This window comes from Ylistrum balloti, unplaced genomic scaffold (assembly GCF_031769215.1).
Source record: "Ylistrum balloti isolate Yb309-2 unplaced genomic scaffold, AGI_CSIRO_Ybal_v1 Utg369798, whole genome shotgun sequence".
Classification (NCBI taxonomy): domain Eukaryota; kingdom Metazoa; phylum Mollusca; class Bivalvia; order Pectinida; family Pectinidae; genus Ylistrum; species Ylistrum balloti.
The window spans coordinates 261,913-280,271 of NW_026781977.1; the positions used below are offsets into that span (position 1 = coordinate 261,913).

The 18,359-nt window shown below is 34.4% G+C and overlaps 1 protein-coding gene across 2 annotated transcripts in view; it reads right to left on the minus strand.

The window, feature by feature from the left end:
- Window positions 1-17,434, minus strand: part of LOC132544421 (cysteine-rich venom protein-like) — a 34,621-nt gene extending 17,187 nt beyond the window's left edge. For both annotated transcript variants that reach the window (XM_060208013.1, XM_060208012.1), the window contains exons 1-3: window positions 17,275-17,434; window positions 557-615; window positions 153-228 (exon numbers count right to left, since the gene is read on the minus strand). In XM_060208013.1, the coding sequence (XP_060063996.1) occupies window positions 153-228; window positions 557-615; window positions 17,275-17,347 (208 nt within the window). In that variant the 5' untranslated portion in view covers window positions 17,348-17,434. The remainder of the gene's footprint in view (window positions 1-152; window positions 229-556; window positions 616-17,274) is intronic.
- Window positions 17,435-18,359: the final 925 nt, after the last annotated feature.

The following is an 18,359-nucleotide window of genomic DNA, read 5'->3' on the forward strand; positions in this document are numbered from 1 at the left end:
ACCAACTTCTAAAGGGATAACCATTCCCCCTCAACATAACTCTGATCTCTATAAAATGGATTGCCTCCAGATGAGGATGCCGAATTGTAGATACAGGAGGTATGAACACTGATACATCGCTTACGAAATGATTCTAAACATGCTTTACTTACCAGCGGATGTTGCTGTGTTCGACGCGCTGAGACAGGCGGTATGGCTGGGTATGTGATAGAACTTAGCATCGCAGTTCTGGAGGGACATCCAAATAAAACAATGTTGTGAATCAAGGATGTGATCATGTGAACTAAATCACATAGAAATAAAATGTCGTTTGATCAATTCCGCGACAAAAATAATCCTTACATTTCTTTCAGATTTGTTAACCTTATGATAATAATTGATACTGGTGTTATTATTTGCGCGTTAACGAAAACGAAATGTAAAGAATTGCGAAAATATTCCGCCGCCACAAAGGACAAGAATTAGTGGCCGCTGACCCTATAGATGTTCTGCCTCTAAAGGAAACTTAAGGTAGGCAGGTCGGCGTTTATATAATGAAAGAAAATATCTCCCTTACAGTGGATCGCTTGAATCTCCTGAAAGAATCTGTCTTGTCAGCACTAGATGATAAGGATACTGGAAAAAAAATATCAGAATAAAGCACGAACGGATATCAACAATATGTACTCTACTATGTGAAATGTGCAATAAATTTAAAGATAATTTAAAGAAGATTTTACTATACCTAACAGATGTGACGAACATACGATTTTTCAGGTTAACATGTTTACATTATCTATCATCAACATTTGTGTTGTTTACGTAATACGTCATCAATAATTGTGATGTTTACGGAATAAGTCATCAATAATTGTGATGTTTACGGAATACGTCATCAACATTCATTATTGCAACTTTGTTCGAGGTCATATGATGACGTGGAAAACAAAATTGAGATAAATCTATGGCAAGTAAAAAATAATATGCTAGTTAATAGAATTTCGAACCACTGTCTAGTCACTATATGTATTACGTTTGATATAATTAGTAAGGAACACAGGTGTTTGTATTGATCAATAATTAAGGACATGCAGATAAAGTGTTAGAGTTTGACGAATATATGTACTGCACTTGTAGAATTGTAAAATAAGAACAAACATTAAACATCAATACTGAATAAATATTCACATGGGGGTAACATATTTGCGCTTTGTTATTAGGTGTAAAACAGATGAAATAGCGCAACAGGCATCAGACGGCACAGTGAAAGAGCACAATTTAAGCAGGCATAAGAGGGTTTTAGCACAGATGTTTGAATTAAAGCTGTTTTTATTTAAGGTCTTTATACGTTTGGTTACAAAAGGCAAAAAACGTTTTATTTTTTCACGATTATTTGTTTACTACGACCGCCTGCTACGATCGTCGTTTCTATGTGATGTGTCAAATCAAAGCCTTACATCATACCTATATTGTAAAAAAAGAAATACACCCACCAGGAAAATTTAATTGCAGACTCAATAAAAGTCTTTTCACCACCAGGTGTTAAAAGTATTGAAATAGAAATGACTTTGTTGAAGGTTTACATGTCGTAAGGGTAAACACCATCAAATACTCGTTAGAACGCATTAATACTCCAGAAAATACATCACAGTTGCAAATTAGGAACAAGACCATATTCTAACACTTTTCATTTTTACCGTTATATACAAATTTTACATATATTATTCCGAGTAGATATAATTTATTAAGATCACAACACTTGGCAGATACAGAGATTGGTTTCGTCCAAAGGCAAATCGTTATCATATACCGAAGCGAAATTGTGTGTTGAAGGAGTGACTGTGACTAAATTGAATTGTGTTGTATCATTTAAAAATGATTAGTGAATAAAAAGGTTCGTGATAGAGAAAAAGGTATCACGTGATCTAACTATTAATATTCCAATATATTGCAAATACGTGTAAACAAATATCTTTAATAGACAAATTCTCAATAGAAATATAAAATAGATCAATTTATTCATAAAGCTCATTTATTAACACTGTTAATGATGGCGGAATAAATCACTTAGAAACTTCTATGCATATGATGTAATCAAATAAATATTCAAAGGCTTGGTACACTTCACTTACCTGTGTTTTACATAAACATTATGTACAAATTAGTTTTGTTATCGTGTGCATCACTCATTACATTTAACGGGGTTTTAAATACGTTACAAGAACTGTTCAAAGCAAACATTAAAGACGGTTTTCTGTAAACATCATGTAAAACAGAAATTAAACTAAGACTGAGTATAGTGGGCTAGTTTTCCTTGTGTTTAATCATTTAACATTAATTATAAACACATTTTTGACAAGAAACCTATAATGATAGTTGAAGTATGAAATGGTGAACATATACCGTTAAAGTATTACATCGGTATATTGTGAGTGAAATATTGAAAAGTAACGATATCTTTTCTTCTTTATTTGGTAATTAACATCAGTTCACACAATGATTCTAAAGCAAAAACTAACCAAAGGTGACATCATTTACCGATGAAGAGTTTTAATTTTCCCACAGAAATGTCACGAAGTTTCAGCTAAGTAGTTAATGCATATTTCCAATCATTATAAATACAGAAGTGGAACTTCAGGGATTGATAATTGTTCGAGCTGGTAAGTTAATGAAACCTGATTTAATGTCTGTAATTATTGTAAACTAGATATCCATGAAAACTGTAAGATTTATTAAGAAGTAAGTAAATTATTGCATCTACAAAAAATAGAGATTTTACTTCATTTTCTTTCTATGTTATCAGACATCACCTCAATTTAATCTGTTATCCTGATAACCTTCGATTATCCAATGTTACTTGGCGTATATTTATGCAGGTTTGTTCATCTTTGAAGTACATACTATATGAAAGTTTCAAAAATTATAAACCTTAATAAATGGGGCTACATTTTCATAGTGGCCTATTATCTGTTTCAAGTTTCAATTTGCTATACATTCCCGTGAAATATGCGTGTAGCGCAGGTGTAAAGGAGAGCTCAATCGACAAAAGACATACCTAGACAGCGATATTGAATATAACTCATATTCACGGACGCCGAACACGATATGGTATATAGGTGACACGCCCACACCCGTGACCTAGGACATATAGATGGCCAGGTGTTGATTTCAGAGTCAATACAGCTTTCTACTTAAGGGAAAACCATCGACAGTTTTATACTAGTCAAATGACTAGTGGAATGTGTGATGATGACATTTGAAAATGCCCGTCTGAGAAAGTCAACTCAACACTTTACAAGTATAATTAATCTTGGATTATCTTCGATTATAAAGTTTTGTGTCATTGACGTAAATATATGATGTTATCGTATGATATAATTGTACACTGTACAAACAATAGCAAAGATAATATCAAAACGTCTTAATTCACACTAAAAGTTGATAGAATTACGACATGATATATACAAAAATAAAACATTTTACACGGACGGCGACTCGTTAAAAAGGACACCAAAGTTAAGACAAGGTGTTCCGGAAGGGCAAGCGTCTCCTGCCTTAGCAACGGCGTCCGTCATGTAAATCAATCCAAGTAAGCAATGCCCCGTTCCTAATTGAGAAGAAGATAAACAACGAAACCACCAAATTTACAAGCGAACATCGAATATTCCGAATGAGAACAACAGGACGACGGTAAAACTTCATAATCTTTCTCAATCTCTCGAAATCCTGTTTAGCAAGTGTATTTGTAATTTATCGACATCCTCCGCTAAACTATCATATTGGCAACAAGTCATTTTCTATCAAATCAAATGCAGCATGTAACCATCATGTAGGTAGGTGTCAAATACGGAGAGAATATTACAGATAATTCTTAATTGAAAATAAAATGATTAAAACTTTCACATTTTTCTATATTAGTATTATAGAACAAATTGTCCCGCGGTGGATTACGCTTGTTCCAGGTCAACTGTTTACTGACACTATCGTACTGAACCCTATATGCAACAGTTTCATCGCTGACCACCTAAGTAGAGGGGAGTATAAACTCAGAGGTCAAGAGTCAAGAAACAAGCAGCTTTATCTGACGTCGAATAAGGTAAACAATAAAACGTTTCCACTGCAGTGATATTTACGTGACAAACCTAAGCATAAAACATCGCATTATATACAAAACAATGATGTTCACTACTTATGTAATGAAAAAATATCACAAAGAGTTATCTCAGAGTTACACGATTAATAATGGGTACTTGTGTATCACACAAGGGTCACAAAAAAAAGTTAAAACACTATCAAAGTGTAACAGCAAATTATAACAATTAACAGAATATAAAATAATGTAGTGTGCTTATAAAGTGGATCATCAGGTCAGTAGAAATAAAAAAAAAACAGAATACATTCCGATAATTAAAATCAAATATCATAAGAAGTGGGGAGAATTTTTTTTTTTTTTTTTTTTTTGATAATTGATTACGTAGAAATATGAAATACTTCTGAGCATAGGCCTGGACGACCTTGATTACCCAAGTTCAACTTCTATTTTAATTATGTGTTGTCATATAGCACGGACAAAATTTCAATGTACACTATTGACGTGTTTAACAATGAGTCGATAACTCGTCAAATATTTCAGAAATCAACTAATACCAAATCTTAAAATTATCATTTGAGTTTACGTGAAAACAAGCTTTTTCTTTTCAATTTTTAATGTTCCCACTTGAAAACGACACATGGAAAACAACAAAGAAAAAACACCACATAGAAGAAATGAATGACACTTTTACAAATCTAAAATAAAATACATTAAGAGACAAATTATGCATAAAACTGCATTGTACAGCTTACGTATTTCTCAACACTGTAAAATATCTTATATTAGTTTTTACGTTCACTTTGGTTGTCTGGAATAAAAGAGAAGACCGAAACAGCAAGCCTGGGAATATATGTGATGTGGGAGTATTACGCTATCATGCACTTAACTTGAATGCACTAAACTTAATCAGTGATGTACATATATCATTATATGCCATTGAATTTTATTAATCTCGACAGCACAATAAAATGCAAAAAAAAATGCAAAAATCAAATTAAAATATTTATTTTAATCTTATTTCTTGTTTAATAAAATTATCTCCGTTCAACTTTTCAAATGATAAGTTAGATATGCACTAACAGCATAATTATATTACAAAATGTTATTACTTTTCACCCGTTGATAACGTATTAAGTTTCGCGACGTGTCATCTGTTAGAAAAATAAATGTAGACCTAGTACAGATATTGGTCCGTAAATAAAACGTTACAGAGACTCAGATTAATCAATAACTTGACAAGTCGCGCATGACTTACCGATGTTGGATGTATTTGTATATGGATTTGGAGCTTTGAAGGATTATGCAACTTATAATTCACAAACCAGCGTGAACGTATAATTCAAGAATCGGGGGTCAAGACCTCGCTAATGTATATCTAGAGAAATTAGAAAATATTCAGTGGATGGGGAAATTATAGCAACGTACACACCTATAATTGACTTGTCGCTGGGATTTCATCCTGTCGTTAACATTAAAATTCTATTTCGTCAGATTGCCTCTTTAGGTATAGAATCTATTATCATTTACTAACAAGTTTGACTTTCATTTAAATACATATTAAAGTTTAGCATTTATTTTTTGGCAGGTAGTTTACTCTTCAAATAACGATGAGTAATCTCAACAAACGTTGTGAATACGTTCATCAGTCAAACTTTGTCTTTTAAGTCTCTCGACAAAATTAATGATTTCGTATCATAAATCAAAGTTTAAGCACCAAAGTCACTATTTTCTGCAGAAAGTGAAGAATCCCGTTTTATAAAGAAACGAATGATCTCAGCGTCCATTGCTGTATGATCTGTAATACAAAAATGATCTATTCTCTCTATTCTTTCCTCGAACAATATGTTTTTATATTGACGGATGGCTTGATTTTATTGTGGTAAATAATTCAATGGGCAGATATTCAATTTGGAAAGTCTCCCGTCCTATACAAAAATTCCGTATCCTTATTACAGAGACGTTTTAAATGTTTAAAAGAATATCACGTAAATATCAATGAAACTATATTCTGTGGAAAGTGTAGAATACTATTTAATAAACAAATAAAAAAATCTTTATGGATCTTGTCCTCCGCCATTGTATGATTTTTTATGTAAATTTGATATCTTCTCATATGTTTTCTACGGAGCCCGTTAACTGACATGCTCCATACTTATTCTATTTCGTTTTTTCGAAATATTATTTCGTTTTTTCGAAATAATAATTCGTTTAAACGAAATATTATTTCGAAAAAACGAATTATTATTTCGAAAAAACGAAATAAAATAAGTATGGAGCATGTCAGTTAACGGGCTCCGTAGTTTTCCCTTCATCCCTGGAGCATTGTAATTTTTAAATTCAACAGTGGTCTGATATGACATTGGTTAACGTCCTTTTAACAGTTGTAACCATTAGAACGACTTCCCTGTTGATGTGAGGTAGATGCATGTATTGAGAGTGCTAATGTCAAACTGTCAACATTACTAAATCAATTATGAACAAGTATGTTTGTATCTTAATATCTTAAGTGCAGAACGAGACTTAGTTAACAGCGTATAAATATGTGTCATTATTAGCAGATTTCTTTCCTTTGTCATTACTAACAAACAAACGGAAGTATGTAGTGTATTTTCTAGTCTATGCAACACTAATACAAAAGTGAAAATTTGTGAATAAAAGTATGCGGGAATTGTTTTCTTTTGTTGTCAAGGAGAGAGTGGGCTGGGTATAGCTATATGTTAAAAGTTTTTTGTGAATGGCTGTTGTGCATGGATAAACATGACGTTAAACTAATTTAGAACGAATAATAAAAAGTAAGCGTTGGGACCTTACCTTATAAATCTTGTTATTGTTAAAGAAAAATTCTGCAAACATAAGTATTAACTTCTTATTTTTTGTATTTTATGAGATCGTAAATCCTTTTAACGTTCCGATGAAATATTTGGTAAATTACGCGATAAAGCAATTATCTCGTGCTTCGTTGGTTTCGTGGCTCAATAATCTTAACAAACAAACAAGAAACAAACGAATTTTTTTTTAAAATAACCTTGTTTCCTTATTTATGCGACATAAAGGCATGCACTAAGTTTGTTTACGGAAGGAAGACTTGTCTCAGAAAATCCGTCAATGGTTTTCTGAAAAATTGTATTGTAGCAAACGCATTTTTATCTGAGGCCAAAATAAGATAAAATTTGAAAACGATCCATCAGACACCTCATTTCTAGTTATATCTTTAACAAAAAATTGTCAAAAATTATCTGACGTTCTTCTAAAATTATCAGATAAATTTTTTCTTTAGTCTCCAGCAAAGACGAAGCAGCTGTAAAATGCAGTTTAACTCCTCTGTTTTCATCAAAAGGTGTTCTATATTTGCGTGCCCTTATCAATGTTTTTATGTAAAAGCATATTTGTATGTTAATGATAGTATGTATTTGTTACAAATCCGAAAATAATTCATCAACAATTTGGTGTCTAGCTTGCTTAAAATAGGAGCACAAGAATAAAATGTCTAACTGTAAGAGATCCATCACAGATACGGTTCGACAAATGCGCACACGCTAGGGGACATCGTCGGCATTCATTGCTCTACACTTGGTACAAGTCAATACATGAAACCAATTCAAGTTGTTTACGTCTTCTAGCGATCTGACAAAAAATCAACAATCTAAAGGAGAAAATTTTAATCTTTATTGCTTACATGACCAACGCTGATTTAGAAGAATTCTCTTTTTGTTTGTTTCTAATTACAAATGTATTTCCACATGACCATTTGTCAGGAACCATTGACCATCACCTAATATCCTCGTGTGCTGGAATAGGTTCAAGAATTGAAGGGTCAGGAATTTCGTCGCCTTTTTTTTCTAAGCAATAAAAGGTAATTTTTATTCGTCCGTAAATCATATTAACTATATTCAAAATTTAGAAAAATACCAAAGATAGGTAAAATATGTACTTAATTTGTAAAAAAATAGCCTCAGAAACGAACCATTTGTCACAAAATCGTGTGAATTCAAGCAAACGACTCAGATATGGTACATTAGTTACACAAATGTCCATATTATAAAGTCGTGAATATTTTGTCTATCATACGTTGGAGATAACTACCCATTTTGTGGCCGTGTAAATACTGCAATTTCATTTTTTCCACTCACAATTCAACATGAAATATAGCACGAGCTGTGTCATTTTCACTTTCTACACGAATGTTTGTCTCCAAGGAAGAAATAAATATGTACTTCATCGCTATCTCGCACTTTGATGCCTTAAATACTGCTAAATGATTTCCTACGAAATTACGTACGCCAATAAACAACAACATGACCAATAATTTTAATTGTCATCACACAGAGAGGGTCAGATTTAAATACTCGGACGCCATGACAGCAATAACATATTCATCAAAACAGAAATTTTAAACAAAATTCTATGACGTGAGAAGACAAGAAATTAAAAAGAAATGAGGTTTTAATGTGTCACCTCGAATCGTTTATCTTAAATGAAAGTAGGTTTTGAAAAATCATGATAAATATTGACAGAGATAATGCTATATACATACCATCAATCAAAATATTCGTGTTGTACAAAAACATGGTCCCGTATATATATACAAAGAAAATTATTAAAAAAAACACACAAGAAAAAGTTAAGTTAGTATTTTGCATAAAGTTTTCGAATGCAAAATGCTAACATAACTTTTTCTTGTGTGTTTTTTTAACATATATATACAGTACGATATATGTATGACATTGTGACGATCTACAAGCTGGATAAATTAAAGAAAACTAGGTAATAAGTAGACTATACGGATGTCGTAAAGACATAAGTAGGTAACATTAATGAATTAGTTAGGACCTCAGTGAATCGTGACTGGAACTTGCCAAAATTGTACAGAACACATACAAGTGAATACCACAGATAATAAAAAAGGATAATTAGACACAGTAGACACAACTACTAAATTATACTGCATCAAACAACTGTTCGTCCTTCCAAGACTTGTTGGTAATAAAAATTACCGAAATTTTGAAACATCGGAGGTGGCTGAGCAAAATCAAAATGGACCGAAAAAATATTAAATTAATGCTAGGGAGGTACATTAGTTCGATATTAGAATTTTCGACCAGCAATATCGACGCTTCAATATTTATTTCATTCTGTCATGTGTAATGAATAGGTAAAATGGAACATAATCTGGTATACAAAGCCATGAACAAATAGATATCCACACGTTTCAATCAGATCTATTCAAAACCTTTAATGTCAACGCTTCTTCTCTTCAGATAATAAATTCTCATTTGTCGACTTTGCACGTGAATTCAAAACGCAACATATTCAGCTAACACCAGGTGGCATTTCAATATTGTAATTACAAACAAGAATTTTCATTTTCACCGCTAGAAATCGAACTCTAATCGATATAAAGGACGACGGTCAATGTAATGTTTGATAAACTTTGACAATCAAAAAGGGTTTCAGAAAGGTATGTGGGCTAAATAACGTAACAATATGTCTTATGTCGGATCCCTCCGAAAGGTAACCCTGATCGAATTGGGCTGATACCGGGAATGAGGCAACAGCTGATAGCAATGCTATTGATTGAGACAAAGTATCTTTAGTTAAGTGACGATCGCAACGGAAACGGATTTATATAAGTTTTTTTTTAACTTGTTTCCGAATCCTATTCCAATGGACTTTATCTGTATTGTTGTGTATGTGAAATGGAATAAAATAAAGTTTGTATTAACAATGTGGTCTCTCGCCCTCGATCAGTCGTGATTATTGTTCTCAGTGCGTGTGAACGTGTATACCGGTGCGCCCACAGAGATCTGATACGTAAGACGCTGAATATGATTTTTTTTTCTATTCTGGTTTTGTTTTCACTTTTATAGACAGCTTTGGTTGGTAGTGGGTTCAAAGCCTCCCCTGACACTATCTGGTGGTGACAGTGTATCTTATTTGAATTTTTTTGTCGTTTTGTCGGGTGTGGATCTAAATACTTCAAATATGTAATAATATGTATCACATAACTCTGACAAGAGTGCAAAGTTCGACTTGTCTGTTCTACTTGGTTTTGACGACGGATAATTTCCAACATGTTTACGACACTAAATCGTCATATTTTTTTATTTCTTGTGTGTTTGATGTCGTCTCACAGCGTCACGTAAGGACCGCGTTATGTTACATTTCTAGGGATAACACGTACAGTTATTCACGAATTCTGTCATACAACACATTCGGAAAAGACACCATGACATCTGATAATAACGCTTTTCCTTGAAGATCATCAGCTATGCAAGGTATACTTTCGTGTGATATTTATACCCACGATCTACTAGTTTGTCTCAAATTTAGTCTAAATGACAAACGTTATCAAAAACATCTACAGTATGCTTACTAAAGGGTTTTTTATTTAGTTTCCACCTGATATTTTTTCGGGGAGATAATCCTGACTTTAAGCGTCAAATGTCAAACCTGTTACTGTCATTTTTGCTTATAATTATTCGGTACTTTTTCAGATTTTACTAAACAGGGCCATATCGAAATAATCGGAATTTACAATTAACAAAGTCAATAAAACATTTTACATTATAAAGCTATGTTTACTTCCTGTTTCCGTAGAGATATTTGTGTATTTGTTTTATGATTAAATACAAATTTGTATTAAACAGTTGTAGTATTTGCGGATACATAATCTCTGCAAAATAAATCACATCTCAATGAAATCTAATAGAATACTAATTAAAAAACTTCCGGAATGTCGTTATCATCAGCGCCAGTTCGTTTTATACACGTATGTTTGTGTGGGTTCAACACAATAACAGAACCAAAGTTCAATAGTACCCCAGCTTGGGCACTAACTTCATGATCGAAATCTATCTTTTCAAACCGTCAATGAAAGGAGGCAATCGAGTATATGTTTGTTACGCATCTAGACAATATTCGACAACTTTTAAAATAGTGACACGTGAACGATGTTTCGTAAACTTTCAACTTGATTAAAACATACGAAGGAGTTTCGGTATAATATATAGATGTCAATTTCAAAACTCGTTAATCACTTTGCAAACTTTGCAGTCGCTCTAATCTACAAAGCTCAATTCGAGGGGAAATTGCACTAGTTTGTCGCGTATCAGCGTGATTTTCACCCAGAATCTAAGTGACCTGGTTATGTGATAACATAGTTCATATGTTATCATACATACAATACATCTAAAGATGTCTTTCAAAATGCAACCGTCAACGAAAAGCTGTAATAGGCATAAATATGATACCGTTTGGTTCTATATAACAGAAGTCCTTTCCCTCTCTTCTGTTGTCAGAGTTATTCATTAAACATTCGTCGTTGCAACATACCTGGGGTTGTACAAAAGACAAAAAAGTGAATTGCACCCTTTCATACAAATTTAGAGTTAGATACAGTAGAGTCAAACAATGAATATACTGCATCACACAGCTATTTCGTCCATCTACGTCTCGTCAGTGATGCTACATCACACAGCTGCTTCGTCCTTCTAGGATTCGTCAGTGATGCTACATCACACAGCTGCTTCGTCCTTCTAGGATTCGTCAGTGATGCTACATCACACAGCTGCTTCGTCCTTCTAGGATTCGTCAGTGATGCTACATCATACAGCTGCTTCGTCCTTCTAGGATTCGTCAGTGATGTTACATCACACAGCTGCTTCGTCCTTCTAGGATTCGTCTGTGATGTTACATCATATAGCTGTTTCGTCCTTCTATGATACGTCAGTGATGTTACATTATACAGCTGTTTCGTCCTTCTAGGACTCGTCAGTAATGCTACATCATACAGCTGTTTCGTCCTTCTAGGTCTCGTCAGTAATGCTACATTATACAGCTGTTTCGTCCTTCTAGGACTCGTCAGTAATGCTACATCATACAGCTGTTTCGTTCTTCTAGTCTAAATTGTAAACTTTTGAGGTGACTGAGGAAAATCCAAAGAGATCGAAATAAATGTCCAAATCTCCAAATCCAAGTGGGGAGGTCACGAGCCCAATAATTCAGAATCTTTTGTAAATTTTAAATCAGTGATAAAATTTAGAAAAATGTCAAGTATATGTGTATATTCTGAAATGTGCCATTAAATTTGGCGTTATGGGTTCTTTCTCTGGTCCTGGTATATCTTAAGTCATTTAAATGGTACTGCGTGCTCCCTTCTTGTAGCCCAGCATCGAATGGCGTGCACAGTGACTAGTTATCTCTTTGTCAGTCTAACTTAAACTACAGTATGACATTTCAGTGTGGTGGCACTATAAAAGTGTTGTCAGTGACCCCATCATCCATGAACACTATCGTCACATTGTAACTTTGAGCATATCATATTATCATGCTGCAATTACGATGTCGTCAGCGTGAATATAGTGTAATGGATGTATTTACAGGTCTAGTAAATGGATTTTATTCAAAATCCTCTCTCCGGTCATAATGGAGCCAATATTATGTGTACGGTTTTAGATGACCGCATTTAGGCTAGTCGTCCGTACAAACAAATCCTATGCTATTGCGGCCATATTGCCGTTTTTTTTTTTTTTTTTTTTTTGTCTCCCAGGAAAACATTTATAAGCGATTTTCCTAACTCTATAAACACAGATATTGATTTCCCGACATTGTGCTTCCAATGCTTCCTGTAGCCAACAAAAAAATGCCACATGCACGAGATCGTCTGAACAATTTGAATTGTCATATACAATCGTATGACAATACCTCATTAACATAGGTACACATTCAACTGAAAATTGAATAAAAGATACCTGCAAATTTACGTCATTGTTATATTCAACCTCATGTTCCAAATCGCATACTATGGCACCATTTTAAGCGTCAAACGTTTAGATGATCTGATGCCGACTCACGGAAGTCGACGGCAACTGGAGTGATCTTTTCTTTTGGTTTAAACTAAATGTGCTTTCAAAGTTTGGAAACTGCTTGTCAGAGCCACAAGACACGTATATGCGTGAGCTGCTCTCCACCAGTTTCTCAAATTCCCTCTCTAGATCTTTTCTTTTACACATCACACAGCGTCCAATAGTAAAGGCATTTTTTAGGTCAGAGATTTCCATCAAAATATATGTACATGTACGTAATATTAATCGTCATTGGATTGATTCGAAAGTTAGTAAAAGAGAAAAAAATATTGATTTCTTTTCTTCCTTTTAATTGACAAGCTAAGTTTATTATATAGAATTGTTCAACTGATACAATAACAACTTTGAAATTCAAAACACAATTTAAACTCTCGATCAGAATCTAACAGAGAATTACAATAAAAATTACCAATAGTGAATTTTAAAGTAATACGTGTCCCCTGGAGTGAAGCGCTGCTCTCTATGATCAGTGATTAATTTGTTTTATGTATGCTCTCATACACATGTACAAACATGTATATAATGCAGACAAACAAACATGGGGGGAAATCGTGTTGAACATCGTCAATATAATTTTCTAGTATTTTGGGCCATTTTTGATACATTTGTACTACAGTCAAACTTCGGTATTTCGAACTTCAAGGGACCAAGTCAAAAAGTTCGATATAGCGGGACTTCAATATGTGAATATTGATGTAATTCAAAACTTAACGGTGTTAATAATACACACGAAAATCTAATACACAGAAAACAATACCTACTATTTTTTATCTTTTGATATACCCTCGAGATTGCTTAAATAGTCTTTTGAAAAAGTAAGGACACGCCAATGTGTTTAAGAAATTATCATGACACCTCTTCAAAGGGGAAAAACGCTTTAGTCACTTTTTATATCAAGTTGATATTATCATGCGTTCAAAAGCAAAGGTCGCCATTTGAACACGCGGTCCGATTTTACCGCGGTCAGACCGTTCTGAACGTACATGTCACTGTATTCAGAAATGTAAAACGTAGAGTGAGAAGAAAAAGCTTCATATAACCATTGTTAATCGGCCTTGCTAACTTTTAAAACGGAAGAAACTGTTTTATTTTTGTGCTGGCCTTTTTGAGTAAGTAATCTATCGGAAGTGGACTGTATCCATGAGTTACGTCACGACCAAAAAGCGTACCCATAAAAGGTAGAAGTTTTCATTGAAGTAAAATGTCATGGGCATTACAAGTCACATCGAACATCTATAGATGGTTGAGCAGTCTAAAGTTTTACAAAAGGATATCAGAAGTGTTCCAATTTTAATGTCTCCGTTTTAGGTATTTTTTGTTCTCGTATGCTGAGCTGGTTTGGTGTGTATCGTAAAATATGTAATACTCTACTTTTTTCAATATTCCAATTTAGCGATAAAACAATGTTAATCTTGGTACGGATTGAGGGTGTCACACTAGTCACCACCTCCAATTAGTTCTGTAACAATGTTGATCTTGGTACGGATTGAGGGTGTCACACGAATTTTGTAGCAATGTTAGCTAGACTGTCTGGCAACATCGGTTACAAAAAAAGCAATGTTGGTTCTGGAAAAGATATTTCACCCAAGCGGTGACAGTTGAACAGTACATTATGATATTATTTTTATAACACGCCCGACAGGAAGGGCCAGCTGATGTTGCTCGTTGTTTTTAGGGATGATAGCCGACAAGCATCAATCCAAATGGTCTATAATTGTGATGTATGGTTGGTAGAAATGCTTAGAAGAAGCCCGACAAAGTTTGCATAAAGAAATAAAGTTGACCGATGCTGAATATCAACAATGTGATCGGTAGACATATTCTGCTGGAGGCCTTCGGAAGTAACTTCAGTGTGATAGCACTTTAAAGTCGGTTCCAGTTCGGCATTATCACAAGGGGGCTTACACGTACATACCCTGAACTTTCATACCCCGGGAAGCCGTCCCTAAATGATCTTGATTGTTGATGGAACGTGAAATAATATAAATCAAACAAAACCAAGTATTCAAAGTCACAGTAGAATATCATGTTATGGAAAAATATCGAAATGAGCATTAACAATTGTTTTATCAACAATAGATATAGCAATTGTTACTGCTCAACATTAATATCAGTATAAATAAGCTTACCCATATTGATTTAATGGGCGATAACTCTGACTATGTATCGCTCAGCCAGGTTACAAGGTAACATACATCCTTAATACAGATACAAAGTTGCTACGCTAGATGATGTACAAATAACCCGGTATATTTTAACGTGGCATGTTTATTCATGTGGTAGAGCTGTGACCTGTGGGCAAGATCAACTCTACTGGAATATCCTAAGGCTTCGTTTACTGACCGGGCCTCGAGCCAAAATGTCTTACACATCTGTATCAATATGGCGAGTTTTCTGACCAGTGACCTCGAGGTATGACACTCCGTAATAACAAGTTCTATATCATCATTTTGTTTATAAACAAATGAGTAAACACGATGTTGTTTTTACTCTTGTAAATATGAAGATGCCATTTATATTGTAACACAACAGATACATAGAATTAATTATTAACCGATATGATATACTGCATTACATCAGTACTGACACGACAAAGATTTGCTTCACATATTCTCATTTCTGAACCAAGTAACGCATGATTGAATAACTAATAGATCTAATTAAGGAAAACTATTGAACGATGTCATCGTATTTTGTTTACTAGAATTTTTCCGTAAAGGAGGCAAATTTTATCTGCAGTACATGAAGAAGCTTTTAATCTTAAAATAAACCAAACTTACAAGCCTTACGTTAAAGAAAGTTTATCATTCAACGACAGATGTGATTTGTTAAACCGTTTTGTTTATCTCTGAAACTATCCCTGCAATGTCGAGTATAGATACTTTGGCCGGAGATGACCGTTGAACGGTCAGAAGATAAGACGGATGTCCGACACAAATACAAACCTACTTCATCTATAGTTTACAGTGTAAGCCACTCTAGTTCATTCAGAAAGGCTTTCCATCAGATGTAAGTGAAACATTTATTTCTTAAAATTTGTTTAAGAGCAATTGAGATATTTCTGTAAGGGGACACGGTATACTGCAGTAAGAGTGCTCGAGACACTGCTGTTAAGAACTCGATCTATCGCTGTTAGAGAACTCGAGCTACTGCTGTTAGAGGACTCGATCTATCGCTGTAAGAGGACTCGAAATACAGCTGTAAGAGAACTCGATATACTGCAGTCAGAGAACTCGATACACTGCAGTAAGAAAACTCGATATACTGCAATAAGAGAACTCGATATACTGCAGTAAGAGAACTCGCGATACTGCTGTAATAGAAGTCGGGATACTGCAGTAAGAGAACTCGATATACTGCAGTAGGAGAACTTGAGATACTGTTGTAAGAGAGATCGAGCTACTGCTGTAGAATGACTTGAGATGCTGCAGTAAGACGACTTGAGATGCTGCAGTAAGAGAACTCGATATACTGCAGTAAGAGAACCCGAGATCCTGCAGTAAGAGACCTCGAGATACTGCTGTAGAAGGACTTGGGATACTGCTGTAATAGAAGCTTTACTGACAACCTAGAACTGGATAATATTATGTAGCGTATCCGTATAGACAGGTTTGATGTTATCGTTAAAGACAGGTTCTACAATCTGTTTGATAAAAATATCAGCTATACCATACATTAATTCGTGTGAGAAACTGATCTGCCCATGAAGATAACTATTTCGTTTAATTACAATGTATATTTCCATTTTTGACATCTTGGCGCATCCATCCTGTAATGCAGCTTAGGACATGAACTTAAATAATTTGTTAAAAGCTTGGTCTTATTTTCAGCGGTCGGACAGGCCTGATGTTTGAGAGGAAACTATTTACTATCCGTATACAATTACTCTGTGATGTGTGTATAATAGGCCTAATTTCTTTACACGCCCATATGGAACATCAATTTTGAATAGTGAAGTTTCAGCTGAACGTGACATTGTTAGTGTACGAAGTTTATAATTACGTTCAGGTAAGACGATGTCACCGGGAAATTAGAACGTCTTACCGTTGGTGGACATTAAAAAACGTTTATTGGAGATTGGTTTTGGTAGTACTGATCATAAGGTAATGGTAAAGAATATTCAAAACTTTAAAGAAAAGTACAGAAAGGAGATTATTTTTACCCTCGAGGACTCTTAACTTTCTTTCACAACAAAATTCATTACACATTGAATAAAAATAAAGAAAAATAAGCGTGAGGTTTTAGTTTTAATTTCCGTAAGTGATTACTAATGCGGAAGTACATGCGTCCAGCACATAGATACACAAGTCTATATCACAAACACAAGACTACACCTACCTTGTACTAGGAATGATAAAAGAAGTACCCGGAGCATCATTCCATCATGTACCTCCACACCAAAGAGCTCCATTCTGATGTTACCTCTTCCAAGGGTATCGAGACATACGTCAACTCTCCCCTTAAATTGTCACTGCAACCCGCCGGTCACTGAGACGTAGTCTATCGATCGTTACGGTTTACTGATCCAGACTCATTGTTATATATATATACATGCGTAGATGTTGATACGCAGTCATCTCTGCTGGTATAGGCGGGGTGTGTAGATACAAAATTACGTTAAATGTTCTGTAATTTTGATTACATAAATACTTTCCAAAATTATATTTACAAAGTTATGCTTTTTAAAAAATAGAGAAACTAATGTCTGCAATGAATATGAATGTTATCAGTGATGTTCCAAACAATTGCGTGGCATGGCGACATTTTTAAGAGTGAAACATGTTTACGTTGTTTTCAAAATAGCGGTTCTGCTATTAGACCAACTGTTTGAATAGCGTTGAACAGGAAAAGTACTTGAATCGGTTTGCTAAAAAATTTAATTGAATATACATTTTCCATACGATTATTACATGTTTTCACTCTACTCAACATATCATTGGTTTGTAAGTTTAGTAGTGGTTGCCATTCTGAATGTTGCATACCTTCAGTATCCAAATCTTGTAACGGAAACCGCGGTTCTCACTTTGAGAATGTGGCAATACATGAAAGTTTACCTTTATTTATATGACGAATGCCATTATCAAAGCGGAAGCTGCTAACCCTTCTGAGACACTGATATTTGTATTGTAATATATCCTTGCGAGTATTGTGATATTATTCTCTTCATATTTTACCCACGTTTCATTGGGTTTGATGATGTCAGTATGTTCTCGGTATTCCGAGTTGTTCAGGCCGTTCCCAAGCGCGAGTTTCTCTGTAGATTGCGCCTAGATTCTTTAGACTACTGCACGCCTGAACTAAGCTCGTATCATGGACGAGAAACACTACTATAACATTTTGTAATAACACATTTTTACTGTGCGACTTTCAAGAACATTTACCGCGCCGGAACAGCCGTTCTGGGTGAGTAACATTATGTACCT